At 39.3% G+C, this 20,418-nt stretch overlaps 1 protein-coding gene across 2 annotated transcripts in view; it reads left to right on the top strand.

The window, feature by feature from the left end:
• The window catches only part of OXSR1 (oxidative stress responsive kinase 1), a 93,942-nt gene extending 77,602 nt beyond the window's left edge, over positions 1-16,340 (top strand). Inside the window, exons 12-18 of one of the 2 annotated variants that reach the window (XM_025884260.2) lie at positions 2,098-2,133; positions 5,120-5,266; positions 6,633-6,697; positions 10,757-10,809; positions 12,267-12,335; positions 13,186-13,250; positions 13,665-16,340. In XM_025884260.2, the coding sequence (XP_025740045.1) occupies positions 2,098-2,133; positions 5,120-5,266; positions 6,633-6,697; positions 10,757-10,809; positions 12,267-12,335; positions 13,186-13,250; positions 13,665-13,739 (510 nt within the window). In that variant the 3' untranslated portion in view covers positions 13,740-16,340. Of the gene's footprint in view, positions 1-2,097; positions 2,134-5,119; positions 5,267-6,632; positions 6,698-10,756; positions 10,810-12,266; positions 12,336-13,185; positions 13,639-13,664 lie in introns of those variants that run through there. The other variant, XM_073901959.1, reaches the window with a different exon arrangement.
• Positions 16,341-20,418: the final 4,078 nt, after the last annotated feature.

The raw sequence follows: 20,418 nt of genomic DNA, 5'->3' as shown, positions 1-20,418 counted from the left end.
TAACAACTCATAAAGCATGATCCAAAAGGATTAAACCATTTCCAAGTAACTTTACTGTGTTCCAGAACAAAGCTCAAGCATTTGGCATCCAATCAAAGATTACCAGGTATGCAGAGAGTCAGGAAAACAGTAACAGTGAGCATACTTTATACCCAGATCTTGGTCTTTAATGTCATTCTCTAAAAGAATGAGGGCTCCTGGGAGAAATGGCTGATTCTGGGGCTTACATAGGGAAAATACAAGGTGAATCTGGAATATCCTCTTTTGTTGAAAAGAAAAGTTTTTTATTAAAAAAGAAAGTCATGATTTGATAACATAAGGGCCAGGTTGAATGAGCTCCCACTGACCAAATTAGAGAGTTTAACTATCAAAATCATTAAGTGCAATAATAGACTGTAAACCATTTTAAAAAGAGAAATCCGTAGGGCACCTGGGTGGCTCAGTTGGTTAAGCGACTGCCTTCGGCTCGGGTCATGATCCCAGAGTCCTGGGATCAAGTCCCGCATTGGGCTCCCTGCCCAGCGGAGAGTCTGCTTCTCTCTCTGATCTTCCCCCCTCTCATACTCTCTCTCTTATTCTCTCTCAAATAAATAAAATCTTTAAAAAAAAATAAAAATGGAAATCCATGAGTCCATGCCAATAATGAATAGATGGATAAATAAGTGGGGGGTGGCTAGTTCTTCATTACAGTAAATTGGCAGTGCTGACTGGTAAATGTGGAGGAGTATTGGAGGGGAAAATCATCATTTTATAGCCATGATAAAGCAGTCAATAAAGATTAGGTCAGACAAGGATCATCAGCAGTTGCTAAGTATAGGGGAAATTTTTGATGAGCAGGATATTTACAGGGTCTTGAAGTGCCTCTTCAAGATTGCCTATTAGTTGCAAGGGGAAAAATAATTACTGCATACTGGAGAACTTGGAAAATGCCTTGACTAGATGATTAAAATTCACATTGTGAAATTTACTGAAGTTGGTAACTTTAGTAGTGTGAAGCTATGTAAGAGAATGTCCCTGTTCTTAAGAAATACACAGTGACTGTTCAGTGGTAAACAGTTCGGATATATGCAACTTACTCAAATGGTATAGGAACAATATGACTGGTTAAATAGATATATTTAAAAATAGAGAAAGTGAACATCTTAAATAGGAAAGCAGATAAGGAAAAAAGGTTAATGATTCTCATTCTAACAACTTTTCTACAAAAGTTTGAAATTATTTCCAAATATTATGTTTTTTAAAAAAGCTTTTGGTTTGGCCATATACTTGCTGTGATATATTAGCTATCACCTGAACCTTGATTCTCCTTAATAAAGTGGTGATGAAAATTCACAAAAACCTAAGCTGGATAATCTGACCTTTTAAGTAGTCTGAATTTATGCTTGGTAGAATTGACCACAAATTGATATTTGTTTAGAGATAGGGTAAGGGTTCTGTGGGTTTTTTTGTATTCTCAAATTGCCTGTATCCCGAATCACTGCTGTTATGATTTACTAAATAAATTTAGCTTAGATGTTCATATGGCAGATTACAACTGGTTTTTCAGTTTTGGCTCAAGAGTTTTCTCCATTAAAGCCCATAACCTGAATTACTCTGCTTCCAAGATGTGGTGGATAATTAGCTTGAAGGCTTACATTTGGTCTTGGATATTATATACATAATATGTTCATGATTACACTGGGTGTTATATGCAATTGATGAATTATTGAACTCTACATCTGAACTAATGATGTACTCTATGTTGGCTAATTGAATTTAAATAAAAAAAATATGTTCATGATTAGTAGAAAGAATTGTACTTTGAAGAATGTGACCTCTACTGCCTGAGAAGTTCCATTATGTTTGCTTATAAACCTCAAGTTGTAAACTCTTAAAATACCATAGGACATTGATGAATTAAAGGCTACCTAGGCAAAGAATACAATAGTATCATGATATTTTCTTTTTCCAGAAAACTTTCACTAGAGTTACCAGTGACTTAACTTATGGATCAGAATGAAATGGAGTTTACTTGCATTGCAACATTCTGTGCAGTTTGGGACTGACTACAAGTAACCTAAGTTTTGAGTTAATAAGCCTTTTTTGTATTTCTTTTAGTCTCCCCGAGTGAAAGAATCATTATCAAATTCTGAGGTAAGTAGTTGTGGTTTCTGAATCATTAAAAACCAATCATTTTGTTTTGGTTTGGTTTTAATGTTAAGCACATTTTTTTATATGGGCCTAAGTGGGAATGAGAATTTATAGCGATCAGATTTCATCAAAGGTATGGATTCTGAGTTTGAATGGACTCCTGCAGTAAATTGGTGCCATTGCACTCATTTTAAAAGTTGACCTAATGGCTTAGAAAGTTGTTTGTTCCTTGCTTGCCTGACTTTATGAATTACTTTTCTGGCTTGGGTAGCTTGAAGTGGAAAGTAGTCTTTTTGCATTAATCTGTCCAGGAATTTGTCATATGCTACTTTTTCTTTTTGTTTTTTTTCCCCCTATTCTCTTGTCATGTAGATGCTCTTGTTTATGTTATTGCCTCATGGTGATAGGGAATCCTACTAAACAGAGTCCTGTTAGGCTGGCCTGCCTTATGCTCATTTCTTGAAGGTAACAATTATTTCAGGAGATACATTCTGTCATACATTCTTCCTTCTGGCAGCTTGCATTCCAAGCTCAGTATTTGGTTTAATGATACACGTCTTGCCCCCGTAAATCAGTTTGTTTTTGCCCCTGTGCTTAAAAGTACCTGTTTTTCTACTTGATTTGTGTGGATAGCATACAATTTTTGCACACCATTATGTATAGGATTTGCGTACATAGCATTGTATTGTTTAAGACTGTAAATAAATATTGTACTTCAGCATATTTACAGGCCAGTATCTGACAACTTATATCAGAACTGCGGTTCACTAAGATTTCTGGCTCCTCTTCTTGCTACGTGGTAGAATTGCATCGCCTTACCTTGAAGTTACTCATAGCCATGGCAGTTGCTTGGGGCAATGAAATGCGGGCAGAAAGAAGAGCCCTTCTGTTGTTCCCTGGGTCCCCTGGCCCTTGCCACCACAACCTGTGTCCCTGAATGAGGATGATACCAAACAGCCTCTGCTGGCCAGAGATAGACATGAAGGTGTGCAAGAAATAACTTTTTGTCTTGTAATCTTCTGAGAATTTAAGATTATTTCTTACTTTAGCTTTATCTTGACTTTTAGTTTCTCCACAGTTGAGGGGAACAGGCATTTTATAGATTATCCAGAATTGTTCTTGGGATCTTCTCCTTGTCCCTTGGCCTCAATTGCATCCCCACATGGACTCTCAGGCGCTTATACTCATACCCCTATGCTCATTACTTTGTTGTTGTGTTTGAAATCTGTGGTGAAATACAGGTAACATAAAAGTTACCATTCACACTACTGCGCAGCCATCACCACCATCCATCTCCAGATGAACAATCACCCCATGTTTTCCTTCCCCCGGCCCCTGGCAGCCACCATTCTACTATCTCTGAATTGTACTACTCTATACCTCATGTAAGTGGGATCCCACAGTATTTGTCCTTTGTGACTGGCTTATCTCACCCAGCATAATGCCCTCTGGGTTCATCCATGTAATGTGTGTCAGAATTTCCTTCCTTTTTGAGGCCGAATAATATTCTATTGTATGTATCTACCACATTTGTTTCTCCATTTGACTGGACAGACACTTGGGTTGCTTTCACCTTTGGGCTGTTGTGAATAATTCCATTGTGAACATGGCTACATAATAAATACTTGCTTTAGTTCCCACTTTGAATTCTTTGGGGTCTATACCCAGATGGGAATCATTCTATTTTTAATTTTTTGAGGACTCATCTTACTGTTTTCCATAGTGGCTCCACTATTCTCCACTCCCACCTGCAGTGCACAAGGTTCCAGTTTCTCCATATCAGCTCATTGCTTGATTTTGTCTAACCTTTCTGTTCTTATTATAGGTAAACACACATGTGTATGCAATTTGGAAACTAGCCTTTTGAAATAATGCTAATGCTTAACGTTAACATTTTCAAAACCAATCTTACTGTTCTGTTTTTCTACCAAAACCCAGAACCAGAGTTATTTTTAATTTCCTCTTTATGAAGCTAAATGAACACAAAATTGTACTACTTTTGTCTCTTGATTTTGTTTTTATAATATCAGCTATTAGACCTCTCGTTGCCCTTTCAGTGTTTTTCTCTTTCAACTCTAAATTGTAGCTAATGTTAGCATTTTTTCACCAACTTGTAATTTTGAATATGTTTAACTTGATTTTCTACTCACCATCAGTCTTTTCTCCCCACGTTACATAATTAAAATTTATAAAATATTTCAAACATGCAAAATAATATATATAATGTCTGTGTTGGTTATAAAGCTTCACATCTGTTTTGAAAAGCATTTCAGATATGTTAGCGAATCACTGATCAATTGTCTTTCTTTTTAAGTAATGGAAGGTTCCCAGACCTAGAAAAATGTAGCTTCTGTAATTTAGTATTAATACTTAAATCTTTGTCTTGGAGGTGCTGTTTTATTGGGCAAAGGGAATAGAATAGATGTAGTTAGAAATAAATATGATACATTGAAATGTTATTCTGAAGGGAAAAAAGCAAACTGTGGGCTATAATATGGCTGAACCTCAAAACACTGTGCTAAGTGAAATAAGCCAACAACGACAGAGTGCATGCATTTTGTTTATATGAAAGAATCAGAAAAGGCTAACTTATGGGGACCAAAAGTAGATCAGTGGTCGCCTAAGGCTGGGTGTGGGAGCAGGAATTAAATGTAAATGGGCGCAAGAGAACTTTCTGAGTTGATAAAAATGTTCTAAAACTAGATTGTAGTGATGTTTGCACAAGTATAAATTTTCTAGAAATCATTGAATTGTGAATTTAGTAGAATATGAATTATACCTCAAAAAAGTTGTTACAAACAATAAAAGCCTAGTAGGAATGTTTCACTTCCACTTGAAATAGATGTATTCAAGTGAGGTGGAGGTGTAGCAGTACACTACACAAAAACTACTTTGACAATGTCACCCTGGGAGGCTCTGCTTGCCCATCAGTAGACCTGCCTCCTTTTCACCTAACTAAAGCAGCACTGTGTGTATGTTTTTGTTACAGCTATTTCCAACAACTGATCCCGTGGGTACTTTACTCCAAGTTCCAGAACAGATTTCTGCTCATCTACCTCAGCCAGCTGGGCATATGCCTGCACAGCCAACTCAAATCTCTCCCCCACCTCCTGCAGAGCCAGCAAAAACAGCTCAGGTAAAGCAGGAGTGCACTTTAATGGCCAGCCTTCTTAAGTAGATGAAGAAAGCAGAAGTTGATGTTGTGGTAGATTTTAAAACAAGTTAGAAATTCTATTTTCACAGTTATCAGTATGTACAGATAAGAGAACTTTTCAAGGATCACACAGGTTTTTAAGCAGCAAAATAAGTTAACGATGGAAACATTCCAAATAGCAGAAATTTGGGGGATAATTTCTCATCAGCTTTTTATGAGATCATTTTATTATGTCTGCAGCTGACAGAGTTCATCTTGACACTAGGATTGTTAGCAGTTCTGTTTCCTTTTCGTTCACTTATGCTTGTATTATTAATACATCTCAATCCATGATTTTCTTGTATTACTCTTTTTTAAGATTTGTCAATTTTGTGAGGGTTGATTTTATTGAAGTGATATAATCTGTGAATGCACATCATCAGTCACACACAGAGGTCATTAAATCCTCATACATTGAAAGCAGTTGAGAGAAGGAGGGCTCCACTGTGAATCGCTCCCTGTCTTCCCTCAGGAAACTCCAAATACTGTGTGCAACACGTGCATGACGTTATGCTCCATGGTCGGAGTGAGGTTTCCAGAATCTGTTCATTTATTAAATGTTAGAGACTTCATTTTTTTTTTCTGACATTTTAGACTGAAAGAGAGATAAAGATGGAAGTTCTGAGAGCTTCCAGTTAGTCATAGCACTGGCTTCATGTAATCTTTTCATTGAACCCAAGCTTTCCATTTCTTTCCATTATATCCAAAAAGATCCAGTTGTCTTATGAAAACTGATAGAAAGATTGGATTCACTTTATAAACAACTTAAATAGAATACATAGACTATTCTCTAGTAAGCAAGGGATAGCTTGCAAGTGAGAGAGGATTAGTTTACCCATTAAAAGACCTGGAATCTCAGGCTGGGTGGATTCCTAAGGGGCAGCCAGTTTAGATCCTACCTTGTATATTGCTGTATGATACACTGGCAGATTTTTTTAAAGGGAAAAACCCGGCTTTAGTGTCTTTCACCCTTGTAGAGTGTAAGTAGTGTAGTGTCTTTTCACACCTTGTAGAGGAAAAGAGGGATCTGAATAATACAACATATACATGTGGCTGTGTTTGGAATTTCATGTGGGTTTGAGAATTCTCTTTTATTGTGCTTGACTCAGACTGACATTCAGCTATTGTTGATGCCTCAGAGTGCATGTCCTACCACAGCAGGGAATGTCCCAGCAACTGGTCTGGGTCTGGCCTCACCGAGAGCTGAAGGAAATTGCTGCCATGTGGACATTTCCTCTGCTGATGACCATTAGTCACCTTTATGCTTAGTAGTCCAGACATTGACTTTATACCTTTCAATGCTTTTTAGGCTCTGCCTTCAGGAGCAGGCTCACAAGAAACCAAGATCCCAATCAGCCTAGTACTCAGATTAAGGTAACTAAACATCTGTTTGTTTTCTGAATACTGTAAATATGCTCTTTTCTCTTTGAAAGTAACTCTTTTTTCTAATAGTCTGTGCCTGAGAGTAACTGGATAAGATTGTGTGCCCTCCAATATCAAGTGCTGGGTGTTGCAGAGGTACTGTTTCCCTTAGAAGTAGTAGCAACAGGGCGCCTGGGTGGCATAGTCGGTTGAGCTTCCCACTCTTGGTTTAGTCTCAGGGTTGTGAGATTGAGCCCCATGTCGGGCTCCACGGTCAGTGTGGAGTCTGCTTAACATTCTCTCTCCCTCTGTTCCTCCCTGCCCCGCCCCAAAAATAAATAAGTAAAATCTTAAAAAAAAAAAAAAAAAGAAGTAATAGTAACATTGCAAGGACCTGGATGTTAACTAACACACACATTCTCTTAGCTGTTTTTCCATTAATGGTTTTTTCAATGCAGTTAGTTTAGGTTCTGTAATTGAGTATGGTCTATAATTGAGGAACAGTTTTTAGGGGAACAGCACTGGTTGCTTATCTGAAGATTAGCTTGTAATTTTGACCATATATCATGGACTCTGAAATCAACTGACCCAAGAGTGGAGTGCTTTCTGATTGTGATAGATCATATTAAGGCCTGTTCTTAAAAGAGGAAAGGAAAACCCTCTAAGGATATATTTGGTCTCCTTCTCTGTTTGACACAGGTGTTCTGAATCAGTGGTTCTTGGTGTAGTCTTACAGACAGGCTCTGACAGATTGCTCACAGGAAGTGCCATAGGTGGCAGTCTGTTCATTCTAACCCTCTCCTTTTGCAGGTAGTTGGATTAGCATTGCAGAGCTTTCTTGTTAGATGAGCAGTGGCTGTTGTATTGTTCTAATTGGGTGTCGTTCTATTTGTAAGACTAAAAGTATCACCTGAGACAACTCAGACCTTCTTTAACTATTACTAACATTTTTTAAGGTTTCACTGAGTTACCATGGACTCATTCCTCTTCCCACATATGAATTCCTAGTCTTCTTCTCAGTATTACCATAATTAGAAATAGAAGCAGCAAGACCTGTTTGGAGAATGTTTTGATTCTACCACTGGGAGCAATGAAACTGTGCCATAAATGTGAAGAAAGCAGATTTGGTTCCCTTTCCTTTACAAAAGCCTGCGCAGTATACCTAGTCTCATCTCAAATAGTTTTGAACTCATTAGAGTGTCTTGATAATCTTGTCCAATTTTGATTGTACAAAAAGAATACCACTTGTCTCTTTTAAAAACATTTTTTGAAATCTTATAGCAACTAATAGCATAAAAATTATATTTGACATGTGCTTCAGGAAGGTAGAGAAGAGATACTTGTAAGTGATGTAGCTAGCTTTTTGAGAGGGTGGTTTCTTAATGGGCCATGTTCCAGACTTGTTTATGGAAGAAGAGGCTACGTTCTCACTCTCACTGATGAAGACTTTGAGGTAAAACAACTTGAAGAAATGGTAGACATATTTAGTCCAGCTTAGTATCTTCTTGTCTTTGAAGGCATTTGTGCTTAGCTTGCCAGTTAATTCACTAAAATGATGCTGAACATTCGATCTTCATTTTATTCAAATAGCTTTCAGAAAGAATGGATTGAACAATTATGTATCAAGGAGACTATATATCACCCTGTTGGTTATTGTGGCAGGATACCGAGTAAAGAGCAAATAAAATACCTCACTTGTTAATCAAGTCTAGTTTGGAAGCTGATTTGTATTAAGTACTTAACATAGGTAAAGACATTTCAAGTGGTACACATGCAGAAGTATAAATCTGTATACAGGTGCAAAGAGAAGGCAGTGTGAAGGGGAAAATCATTTGGGGGCAGGTTGTGTTAGAGATGGGTAGCTACATTCTAAACACAACTTCAGTAACATTCTCAAGTATCTGTTAGGTAGACCTAAGCCCTCTGCATTGTTTAGATAAAGTAGATTTGGGTCCTTAGTGATCAAGCATGTCTGCCTTTACACATAATATTCTAAATGTTCCACCTTTGACCAGAACCTCCAGGGAGCCTGGTTAAACTCAGTATTTGGTTTGCTGAGTGATGACTGTAACTATCCCTCACCAGTCACACGTTTAAATCTCTGGAGCCATGTATTAACTCTGCTGCCAGTATGGGTCCAACTCCTTTTTCGTCTTCTCTTCATTCCCCATTATCCACTGAACTCCTGTGGAATTTGGGGAAGCATCATGTATTTCATTTTGTGAGTCTGCTAAGACTGATCACCTGTGGTGGGCAAGGCACTCTTCCAGGCATAGGGGGCCCAGGGGTGGGAGTGAGGAGGAAAAGGGCATCCTGTATCATTTTTTTTAATGCTGCCACACATTTTTTTACATTTTAATTCCAGTATTAAAATAATTTAATTACAGTTAATATATGGTGTTAGTTTCAGGTATATAATATAGTGACTCAACTGTTTTGTATATATTACTCAGTGCTCATGGTAAGTGTACTCTTAGTTCCCATCCCCTATTTCACCTGTCCCCTACCCACCCTCCCCTCTGGTAACCATGAGTTTGTATAGTTAAGAGTCTGTTTTTTGGTTTGTCTCTTTTTTTTTCCTTTGTTCATTTGTTTCATTTCTTAAATTCCACATATGAGTGAAATCATATGGTATTTGTCCTTCTCTGACTGACTTATTTCCCTCAGCATTATACTCTCTAGCTCCATTCATGTTGTTGCAAATGGCAAGATTTCATTCTTTTTTTATGGCTGAGCAATATTCCATTGTGTGTGTGTGTGTGTGTGTGTGTGTGTGTGTGTGTGTGTGTGTGTATCACATCTTCTTTATCCATTCATCTATCCATAGACTCTTGGGTTGCTTCCATACCTTGGCTATTGTAAATAAAGCAACAGTAAACATAGGGGTGCATGTATTCCTTTCAATCAGTGTGTTTCTATTCTTTGGGTAAATACCCAGTAGTGTAATTACTGGATCATATGGTAGTCCTACTATTTTTAACTTTTTGAGGAACTTCCACGCTGTTTTCCACAGTGGCTGCACCAGTTTGCATTCCCACCATCAGTACACAAGGGTTCTATTTCTCCACATCCTCGCCAACATGTGTTGTTTCTTGTGTTGTTGATTCTAACCGTTTTGACAATAGTGAGGTGATACCTCATTATGCTTTTGATTTGTATTTCCCTGATGATGAGTGATGTTGAGCATCTTTTCATGTGTCTGTTGGCCATCTGGATGTTTTCTTTGGAAAAATGTCTGCTTATGTCTTTTGCCCATTTTTTAATTGGATTATTTGGGGTTTTTTGGTGTTGAGTTGTATAAGTTCTTTGTATTATTTTGGATACTAACCCTTTCATCCTGTATCATTTTAATTATACCTTTCTGTGTGCATATATTTTCCTGTTAGTTTATGTGATATCTTTGCGGGATTAAGGTTGGGAGTAGATATATAAGAATCTCCTCAGGGTGCCTGAGTGGCTCAGTCTTTAGGCGTCTGCCTTCAGGTCAGGTTGTGATCCTGGGGTCCTGGGATCGAGTCCCACATCAGGCTCCCTGATCAGCGAGAAGCCTGCTTCTCCCTCTCCCACTCTCCCTGCTTGTGTTCCCACTCTCGTTGTCTCTCTGTCAAATAAATAAAATCTTTAAAAAAAAAATCTCTCAAAATCACGAGGGCTTTTTTGGTTTTGTTTTGTTTTTTTCGTACTTTGTGCTTGGGTGGTTTTTTCCCCATTTATTTACAGTATGATTAAAGTACAGTGCTATATTAGTTTCAGGTGTACAGTATAATGATTCAGCAGTTTTATGCATTACTCAGTGCTCCTCACAATAAGTGTACTCCTAATCCCTTTCACCTGTTAGGAGGTTTTAATATGGATTAATGGAGGACATAAATTAACAGGGTTGTAGGACAGTTAGATGGTCACTCTGAGTAGTTTGCTCTGCGCCCAGCAGTGTGAGCTCATTAGGATAGAACATAGGATCTTTGGGAATAAAATGGGCTTTCTTGAGGCACAGCTTCCCTGTTATATGTTGGCAGAGTCAGTATGTGTAAATCCAGAAGCTTATTTTACACATTCTGTTTTCTTTTGTAGGAATTCAAAAAAAGAACTAAATGATATTCGATTTGAGTTTACTCCTGGGAGAGGTGAGGCATCAAAAACATTGAAAACAAAATAACTTCTAATTTATTATTTAATGAAATGTGTTGTGATGTTTTTGTCCTTTAGATATATTTTGCTTTTAAAAGATGATGAAAATGTTCCTGGGTTTGGGCGGCATATGAATAAAATAAAAATTCAGTTTATTTACTACTAACCTCATTTATAAAACCTAATATAATACAAACAGTAATGTAGCTCTAATTTGCTGCCTACTATAGTAGGCCAGGCATTGTGCTAAGCTTTCTGTCTCATTAAATTCTCAGAACAGCCTTCTAAGATTATTGTTCCTATTGCATAGATGATGAAATCAAGGCTTAGAGAGAGGGGAGGTAACTTGTTCACACAGCTGGGAAGAGCTGCAGCTGGAATTCATATCCACACTTGTCAGGGTGCAGAGTCCTCACTCTCGTTACTGAACATGGTTGTCCTTCTCCATGACAGTAAAGAAGAAACAAGTCTTCCGGGCTTCTCTCTCCCCAGGCTGAAGCTAAGTCCTGTCAGGCATAGTTTCTGGCCATGAACTTCTCCCTGGGATGAGGCTTGTTTCTTCCTTGCCTTTGTTACTCAAGGGTTCAGATTTGGGAGGTGGCCAGCAGCCAGCACATTCATCCTGTGTGCTATGCTCATTCTTCCTGCTGTCTCGGTATCATCAGCAACTAAGTATGAAAGAGAACAGATGCAGGTGTGCATAGGTATATCCGTTTCATTGTTTAAAACCTGGAAGAGTCCCATCTTAAGGAACTAATTCAAGTCGCTGGTCATCAGCACAAATGTGTGCCCACCCACTCCCCAGAGGTCCTCCTGTTCCTCTCAGGGGCTCAGTATGCAGCCTCAGGAAGCAGCAGCACTGAGTCAGTTGGAGGTGAGATCAATTAGGGATGCTGTGTCCTTGTCTTTTTTGTTTCTGTTACAACCATTGATCAGATTGTACGACCTAAAATCACTAGATATGAAGAAAAGCCCACCAGAATAAAAAAAAATGACTAGCAAAAAACTTGGGGTGTGATCTCCAAAGAGAAGAGATTACAATTTGTTCTTTCAAGATGTACTTGAAAAGAAATCATTCCATTGTACGAGCCCTGGAGATGTTGCACACACGTCATCACATCTCAGAGCTGATGGGGCTTGGGGCCAGGGCTGCCCTCAGAACAGGACTTCCCTCTGCAGCATCGTGTTGGCTGCAAGTTATCTTTACCATGAGTTGATACTGGCCATCTGGTGGTAGAGATTCTGCCCTCTAGCTAGACCCAAGAGAATCGCCCACTTGAGATCAGCCCAGTGGTAGGAGAAACCTTTGTGTGGGAGGAAGACCCCACGTGCCTCCTTGGTTCTGTGAATTTAGCCGCTAGCTTGGGCTTGGCAGTGCCAACATCCGCTCTTAGAGTTAGCAGTGACATGCATGGACAAGAAATGGAGCACCTTCTTTTTTTTTTTCTTGCAGATACAGCAGAGGGTGTCTCTCAGGAACTCATTTCTGCTGGCCTGGTCGATGGAAGGGATTTAGTAATAGGTAACTACTTTGTGCTCTGCCCTGTGACCCGGTATCTCTGTCTATGTATTTAGGACCTAGAAAACAGGCTTTGATTCCATTGAGCAGGTCTCATGGGTCTTAGAATGGTCTTGGTATTGCAGGTATACAGGTGTTGGGGACAGTTCCTCACAAAAAAGAAAATCTCATTTCTGAGTTCACTTTGTAACTTCCAGTGATAGTAAGTGAAAGCTGGGAGACTCTAGTAGAATTGATGACGTAAGTTATGAGTTAAAGTAAACTTAGTTCGTTTTGGAGGGTGAAACTCTGCCCTTATAGAGCTAAGAAAGAGGTAAGCAAAACTCATTAGAGGTTTATTTCTAGAATAAGCAGAAAGTAAGAAAAGGCACAGTCGGCCCATGTGTGCATGTTATTGAAGGCAAAGACCATTGTCTAGGGCCAGTCAGCAAAGTTTTTCTGTAAAGGACCAGTTAGTAAATAGTTTAGACTTGATGGGCCATGCACTTTCTCCATCTTCTTTAAACCATTCTTAGCCCACAGCCAGACTGGAAACAGGCTGCAGGCCAGAGTTTGCCAACTCCCAGTCTAGGGCTTTCTGGCCCATGAGTAGGCAAATCCTTCCTCTTTCACCTGTGTGTCTTGCCCCACTTAATACAGCGTCTTAAAGAAAGTTATTTTGCCCATGATTCAAGATTTACTTGTGCTACTTAGAGTTGAGTTTAAAAGGTAACTTTTGTTTGGGGAGTGATTTATGTCTCTGCTTCCATTTTGTTTGAACATTGAAGATTCTGAGCTACCATTTAAGTTTTTAAAATATGGTAGAAAGTGGATTTACTTAGCTTCTCATTACTTTCTGTTTGTATGATTACAGTGGCAGCGAATTTGCAGAAAATTGTGGAAGAACCTCTGTCAAATCGATCTGTCACTTTCAAACTGGTACTCATCTCTTCCTCTTTATTAAACTGTCCTTACACAGCAGCAGCCTCTGCAGACCAGCTTCTATATTCCCTGAGTGATGAGAATATTAAACTGTGGTGGATTGTGTTCATTTAGCTTCCCCAAGGCCTTAGGCCAGTGTCTCCTTTTGAGTGGCCTCCCTCTGGTCTCCCTCCCAGGAAACCTCCTACCCCAGGCCCTTGACTCTTTAAGAGAGACTGTTAGCCACTCTGATTCCAGCATTGGCCCCAGACCCCACCTTTTCTGGAAGAGACACCTTCATCTGCATCCTATTTGTATCCCAGGGACCTGTACTCCACTGTCTTCCTTCCCACAGTCCTTATATCCGTTTTAATTGCTACCTGCAATTTTGTTTACAGATAACCACAGCTTCTCATTTTGTTTGGTTCTTAGGCATCTGGTGTCGAAGGCTCGGATATTCCTGATGATGGTAAACTAATAGGATTTGCCCAGCTCAGCATCAGCTAAACCACAGCCCTGGAAGAGGCGGCCTAAGGAGATTCCACACATGCGTATCTCTGTTGCTTCTGTTGGCCTAAACCCACTACTGCCAAAGAACCCAGCAACAAACCTCCCGGCTAGGAGCTTTAGAGGTCTTTCTTTATGTTCTTCTTGCCGTCATTCCCCCTTTTTCCCACAGGGAAAGAAAAGTTGGATCACCAGTGGCCAGCATCCCTTTAAAGAGTTCCGTTAGTAAACTTACTGCACATGTCCCCTGTCTTCCTCCATCTGGGAAGGGGACTGTGCCTCAAGGCTCAGGAGGGAGATCTGTCAGCTCATCTTGCCTTACTCCAATGATGGCGCTGGGTGGAAAGTAGCAGCTATATTGGGCTTCCTCATCCTGCCTGTTCTCCCACACCTGACGGGATGTGGGCATCTTGGGTTATCTCTTTACCACTGAAGTAGCAATTAAAAATTGATTGTTTATCTGGAGCCCAGAGAATTTAATTTAGTGATTTTTTTTTTTTTTAATCTGATGTGAATTCTAGCAACCTTTGTTAGGAAAAAGCACAGCCTCAGAAAGAGGCAGCCTAAACTGTGTTCTTGTTTTGTTCATATTTCTAAGCGTTTTGCTGAAGCTGCTCTCAGGCACCCCTCTTCATCACTCCCTCCAGAAAGGGTTGCTAGCCTTAACTTCAGCTGGTGCAAAACATCTGACTGTAGTCGAAATTCAGCCGTCAGATCCTTCAAAGTGGAACTTTGGACTGTTTTTAGCGAAAACATCAAGTAATGGCTTGTAAAAGTGAATTTCCCCAGCAGTGGTTTTGAACAGGAAAAATCATAACTCATATCATTGTGGAAGTATTTATTTTCAAATCTTAAAAAATTCAGTTGAAGAAAAACTGCTCCTCAATCCTCCCATGAAAATTTGCCTGGCCTCCATGTCATGAGGAAATGCAAGGCTGAGCTTTCTACAGCAATAAAGGAGACTCACCAGGCCAGCGAGGCCTGCCTTCCGCCCCTCTCCTGCACTGACCCTTTGGAGGGGGTCCACACTTCTGTGCGCTGAACCTGACCCAGGATGGAAAGTGAAACCACATGTGCCGTGATTTTTAGGATATATGAGTAGACAGTGTTCATTCGCTTTTCTATAGAAATAATATAAATTATTCTTTAGGTTTAAAAAAGAGCACTCATAATGCAATGTGAGTAATTGGTGGGGCCGATTTTCTTTCCTACTGTTTCACAGTCAGCCTCTGTCTAACTGCAAGTAGCCCTAACAGTTTTTGTATAAGAAAGGGACACTTAATCTGGCCTTAAGATAACACACAAAGATGGGCTTTGGCCCCACGGAAAGGGGAAAGCTGCCTCTTACAGAATCACTCGAGCCCTTCCCAGCACTGTTGGTTTGTGAATAACAAGATTGCTTCACCTAGTTTTCTCTTGGAGTATCTCCTGGAAGCTTTCCCCACAACTGAGTTGTTGCAGCCCTTGTTTCGTTCTGAGCTTGTTGTTTTAGTCATGGGCTTTCTTCCCCTTCCCTGGGTGCAGAGGCATACTGGGAAAGGAGTGGATGTTGGGGAGAAGGAGGGGATGGGTTTGGGGTGGCCGTTGGGAGGAAAGTAGATGAGAGGATCAGATACCAAAGTCCAGGGTCCCAGCAGGACTGGTAAAAAGTGGGAGCCTGCCAAGCCTAGAGAGGGAAAAGAAGATTGATTAGGTTGCTGGAAAAATATTTAGCTTTTCTTTTTCTTTTCTTTTCCTTTTTTTTTTTTTTAAGGGGGCGTGGGAATAACATATGAAAAAGAGATAGTGTCCTCTTTGACACAAGGCTAGTGGCTTACCTTTGAGTTTGTATTTTGGTTTAAAGCAAGCCATCATGATATACTTATTGATAAATCCAAGGGGGTGGTGGCCTCACTCTGTTCTAGCATTGTGTTTGGAAGTGGTCTGGAGCCCAGGCTGGAGGTGAGCAGCAGCCTATTCCCCTGTTCAGTTTCCCCAGCCAGCCGTGACTTTTAAACTGCAGTGGGACAGGCATGCCAATAGAAGTGGGTTGGGGCTTTCTCTTTCTTTTCAGTTCATTTTTTGCCCTGCTGGGAATTAGGAGCCAGACACTAAGCCCCAGGACAGTGTTACTTCTTCTGCATGATGTATGGTGGACTCCCTTTGCTGACTTTCGCAGCGATGCTGAGAGAATACGTGAACAGAAACTTCCCAGGTTGGACAGCATGTGACCTAGCGAGCAACCTTGCTCTTTCTAGGAGCAGTGGTTCAGGGTGCACCTGTCTCTAGGTCTCCAGGATCCCTTGGTCCCTGGGGGTAGGGACTGATTTAGCACAAGGTAACATGTGCCAATGCTGTTTGTGAAATATACGGTCTTACTCTAAATGACTAATGGATTTGTTTGGGTTTTTCACTTAAGTTTTGAACCAAATCCTAGAGCCAGCTGATACTATTTAATAATCTGAGGATAGAATAATGGTGTATCAGTAAATGGAGGTTCCTCCTTATGACGTATGCTAGATTATGGAAGATGTAAAATATTTGACCTTCCCCCTCCCTTTTTTTGACTTTGTATTTTGTTGCATGTTTCCTTCATTTTTAATCAATAAAGAGTAAATTGTCTGTGGAGGTGTAAGGATTCTTTACTTCAGTGCTTGGTGGTGGGGAACAGTAAGGAGTGGGTCAAGGAGTCACTACTAAATTTTTCACACAAATGGAGAAAAACCAAAGTGCACATAAACTAAAAAATATGTATATTGATCTACAAATTATCTAGAACAGCTTAAAACCATTGTACAAGTGGGGAAACTGAAATCCCAAAAGGGAGAGATAAGATATGGCCAGGGCAATTTCATAGGGCAGGGCGTGAAACTCCTTGTACTGATCTTTTCTGTTTGATTCTGTTTATGCTGTTGGATAGGAGAAAGAGGCCACATTCAAGCCCTTGTGAGTCCCTTTTGGAAAATTCAGAGCAGGGCAGAACTTGTCGGTATTTGACTTTGATATTGAAATGGTGGGGTTACATGTGAGAGTCTAGGCTCCCCTGTATTCCTCCACCTCCCAGGTGAGTAATCTTGATCATAATACCTTCTCCACAAGAAGGTGTCCTTCTGGGACAGGACTGCTTGTGGATCCTTGTAATTCAAAGCTCAGGCCTTGACAGGATTGTATCTGAGTGAATTTGCTTTCAAGATAAGCAGGTTGTAAAAGTGGACTCTGAGGTGTCCACTTTTGTCCACTGGATGGCTAATAATCTCATTCACTTTAATTAAGTGAATTTAAATTATGATTCCATTTTTCTTCTCAGAGCAGATTGTAAATAATAGCACAGAATTTGAGTTGGAGTAGATAAAATTGTTTGATTAATTAAAAGTTTGACTAATGTTCCTTTTGTGTGAAATATACATAGCAGTTCAAAGTGGAAGAAAAATCTAATCCTGGAGAGGATTGTCATCACAGAACTTGAAAGAAATATTTACTTGATAGTGTCCTATTTTATGCTCAATACAAAATTCCATCTCATTTGATTTCTCAGGAATTTCATATATCCTTTAAACATGAAAGGTGATTATGTGAGAAGCTGTCTTATGACCAGAAACCTAAAACTTGAACAAATTCTATAATTTCCATGATGATAAGGGTCACTCCTAGTTTACTGAGCTCCATATTGTACAGATTGCATGCTTTTTGTCCCTTAATTAAAAGACTAAAATCTCAAAAAAAAAAAAAAAAGGTTGTAAAAGTAGACTGAGGCGCCTGGATGGCTCAGTTGGTTAAGTAAGTATCCTGCACTTGATTTTGGCTCAGGTCATGATCTCAGGGTCATGAAATGGAGCCCCCTTGTGGAGCCCCATCAGGCTCCACCCTCAGGGCAGGGTTTACTTGAGATTCTCTCCCTCTCTGCCCCTCACCCCACCCACGCACTCTCTCTCCCTCTCTCTCAAATAAAATTCTTTTTTTAAAAGTGGCCTCGGTCTATTGCTGGGACAGAGGAGATGCTAGTTCTCAAAAGTGACTGTGGTGTATGTCGGGGGCGGTGGCAGGGCAAGAATAGAGTCTGTTGCCCATTCTCTAACAAGGTAAGATGTTGTCAAGAGCCTGATTCCTTAGCTCTACCTCCTCTTAGTAGCAATTCTCAGTGCAACAATTCATGGATTTCTCCTTTAGATCAGCTCATCTACACCACATTTTTTGCCTTTTTTTTAAATAGGCTTCATTTTTTAGCATAGTTTTAGTTTCACAGTGAAATGGAACAAAGTATACAGAGTTCCCATATACCCTCTGACCCCATCTAGGCACAGCTTGCCCCACTGTCGTCAACCTGCGCCAGAGTGGTACACTTGTTACAATCAATGAACCCACATTGATGACATTATCACCCAAAGATGATAGTTGACATTCAGGTTCACTCTTGGCTGTTGTACATTCTAGATATTTAGACAAGTGTATAGTGACATGTATCCTCCATTATATAAAATAACTTCACTACCCTAAATCCCCTGTATTCCACCTGTCCATCTCTCCCCTCTAGTCCCTGGCAACCGCTCATCTTTTTAGTGTCTCCATAGTTTTTTTCCCTTTTCCGAAGCGTCATATATTTAGAATCCTACAGTATGTAGCCTTTTCAGAATGGCCTCTTTTGCTTAGTAATATGCACTTAACAGGTCTACATTGTGTGTGTGCGTGCACTCGTGTGTGTGTGGTTTAATAGTTCTTTTTTAATGCTGAATTATGTTCCATGTCTAGATGTACCACAGTTCATTAATCCACTTACCTATGGGTTGCTTTCAAGTTTTGACAATTATGAATAAAGCTGCTATAAACATCTGTATGGAGGTTTTGTGTGGATATGAGTTTTTAACTCCTGTTAATTACCCAGGAGCCCAATTGTGGATTGTACGGTAAAGGAATAGTTTTCATAAGAAACTACCAGTTGTCTTCCACAGTGACTATACTATTTTACATTGCCACCAATGAATGAGAGGGCTTCTGTTGCTCTACATCCTTGCCACCATTTGGTGATGTCAGTGTTTAAGACTGGCAATTCTAATAGGTATGTAGTGATACCTTGTTTTAATTTGCAATTCTTTAATGAGATGTTGAACATCTTTTCGTATGTTTATTTGCCTTCTGTGTACTTAAGTGAGGTGTCTGTTCAAGTCTTTTGCCCATTTTTAGTAAGATTGTTTTCTTATTGTTGAGTTTTAAGAGTTCATTGTATATTTTGTATAAAAGTCTATCAGATACAAGCATACCTCATTTTACTGCACTTTGCTTTATTGTGCTTTGCAGATACTACGTTTTTTACAAGTTGAAGGTGTGTGGCAACCCTGCATTGAGCCCGTCTCCCAGTGCCATTTTTCCAACAGCATTTGCTCACTTTGTGCTTCTGTGTCAATAAAGTATTTTTTAATTAAGGCATGTATATTGTTATTTTAGACATAATGCTATCACACACTATACTGCCACATAGTGTAAACATAACTTTTATAGGCAGTGGGAAAACAGAAAAGTCATTTGACTGCCCTTATTGCTATGTTGGCTTTATTGCAGTGACCTTGAACCCAACCCTCATTATCTCCAAGGTCTGTCTTTTTATGTCTTTGTAAATATTTTCTCCAGTCTGTGGCTTCTTTTTTTTTTTTTTTTCCGGCAAAGCAGGAGGTTTTGATCCTAATATAGTCCGGCTTATCTATCATTTCTTAAATGGATCATATCTTGGTGCGGTATCTTAAAAAATCATTACCATACCCAGGGTCATCTAGATACTCGCTGATGTTATCTTCTAAGAGTTGTATAGTTTTGAATTTTACGTTGAGGTTTATGATCCACTTTGAATTAATTTTCTTGAAGAGTATAAAATCTGTATCTAAAAAAATAAACAAAATCTGTATCTAGAGTTATTTTTTGGCCCATGGGTGTTCAGTTGCCTATGGGGTGTCCAGCACCATTTGTTGAAAAGACTGTTTTTCCTCCATTGTATTGCCTTTGCTCTTTAGTCAAAGATCAGTTGAATCTATGAGTCTATTTTTTGTCTGTATATTCTGTTCCATTGATATGTTTATTCTTTTGCCAATACTATACTCTCTTGATTACAGTAGCTTTATATAAGTCTGAAGTCAGATATTGTCAGTCCTTTGACTTTGGTCTTCTCTGTCAGTATTGTGTTGGCTATTCTTGCTCTTTTGCTTCTCTGTATAAACTCTAGAATCAGTTTCTCAGTTTTCACAAAAACTTACTGGGATTTTGATTGGAATAGGTCTCAGTCAACAGATCAAGTTGGGAAGAACTGACGACTAGCCATGAACATAGACATCTCTCCATTTTCAGTTCATTGATTTTCTTCATCAGAATTTTCTAGTTTTACTCATATAGATCTTTTACATATTTGTTAGATTCTATTTCATCTTTGGGCTGCTAATGTAAATGATATATTGTATTTTTTATCAAATTCCACTTGTTTGTTGTTGGTATATAGGAAGTGATTAGCTTTTGTATCTTAACCTTATATCCTGCAAACTTACTATAAACTCTTAGTTCCAGGAGTATATTTGTCAATCTTTTGGGTTTTCTAATAGATACTAGTGTCTGGTGGATAATCATGTCATCTGTAAACAAAGATAATTTTCTTTCTTCCAAATCTATATATACCTTCATTTCCTTTTTGTTTTTGTTTTTTTTTAAGGTTTATTTAATCATT

This window comes from Callorhinus ursinus, unplaced genomic scaffold, assembly GCF_003265705.2.
Source record: "Callorhinus ursinus isolate GAN/ISIS: 27379988/994484 unplaced genomic scaffold, GSC_fseal_2.0 scaffold1, whole genome shotgun sequence".
NCBI lineage: Eukaryota > Metazoa > Chordata > Mammalia > Carnivora > Otariidae > Callorhinus > Callorhinus ursinus.
Note: the sequence above shows the minus strand (reverse complement) of the source record. Positions and strands in the feature narration are given on the sequence as shown.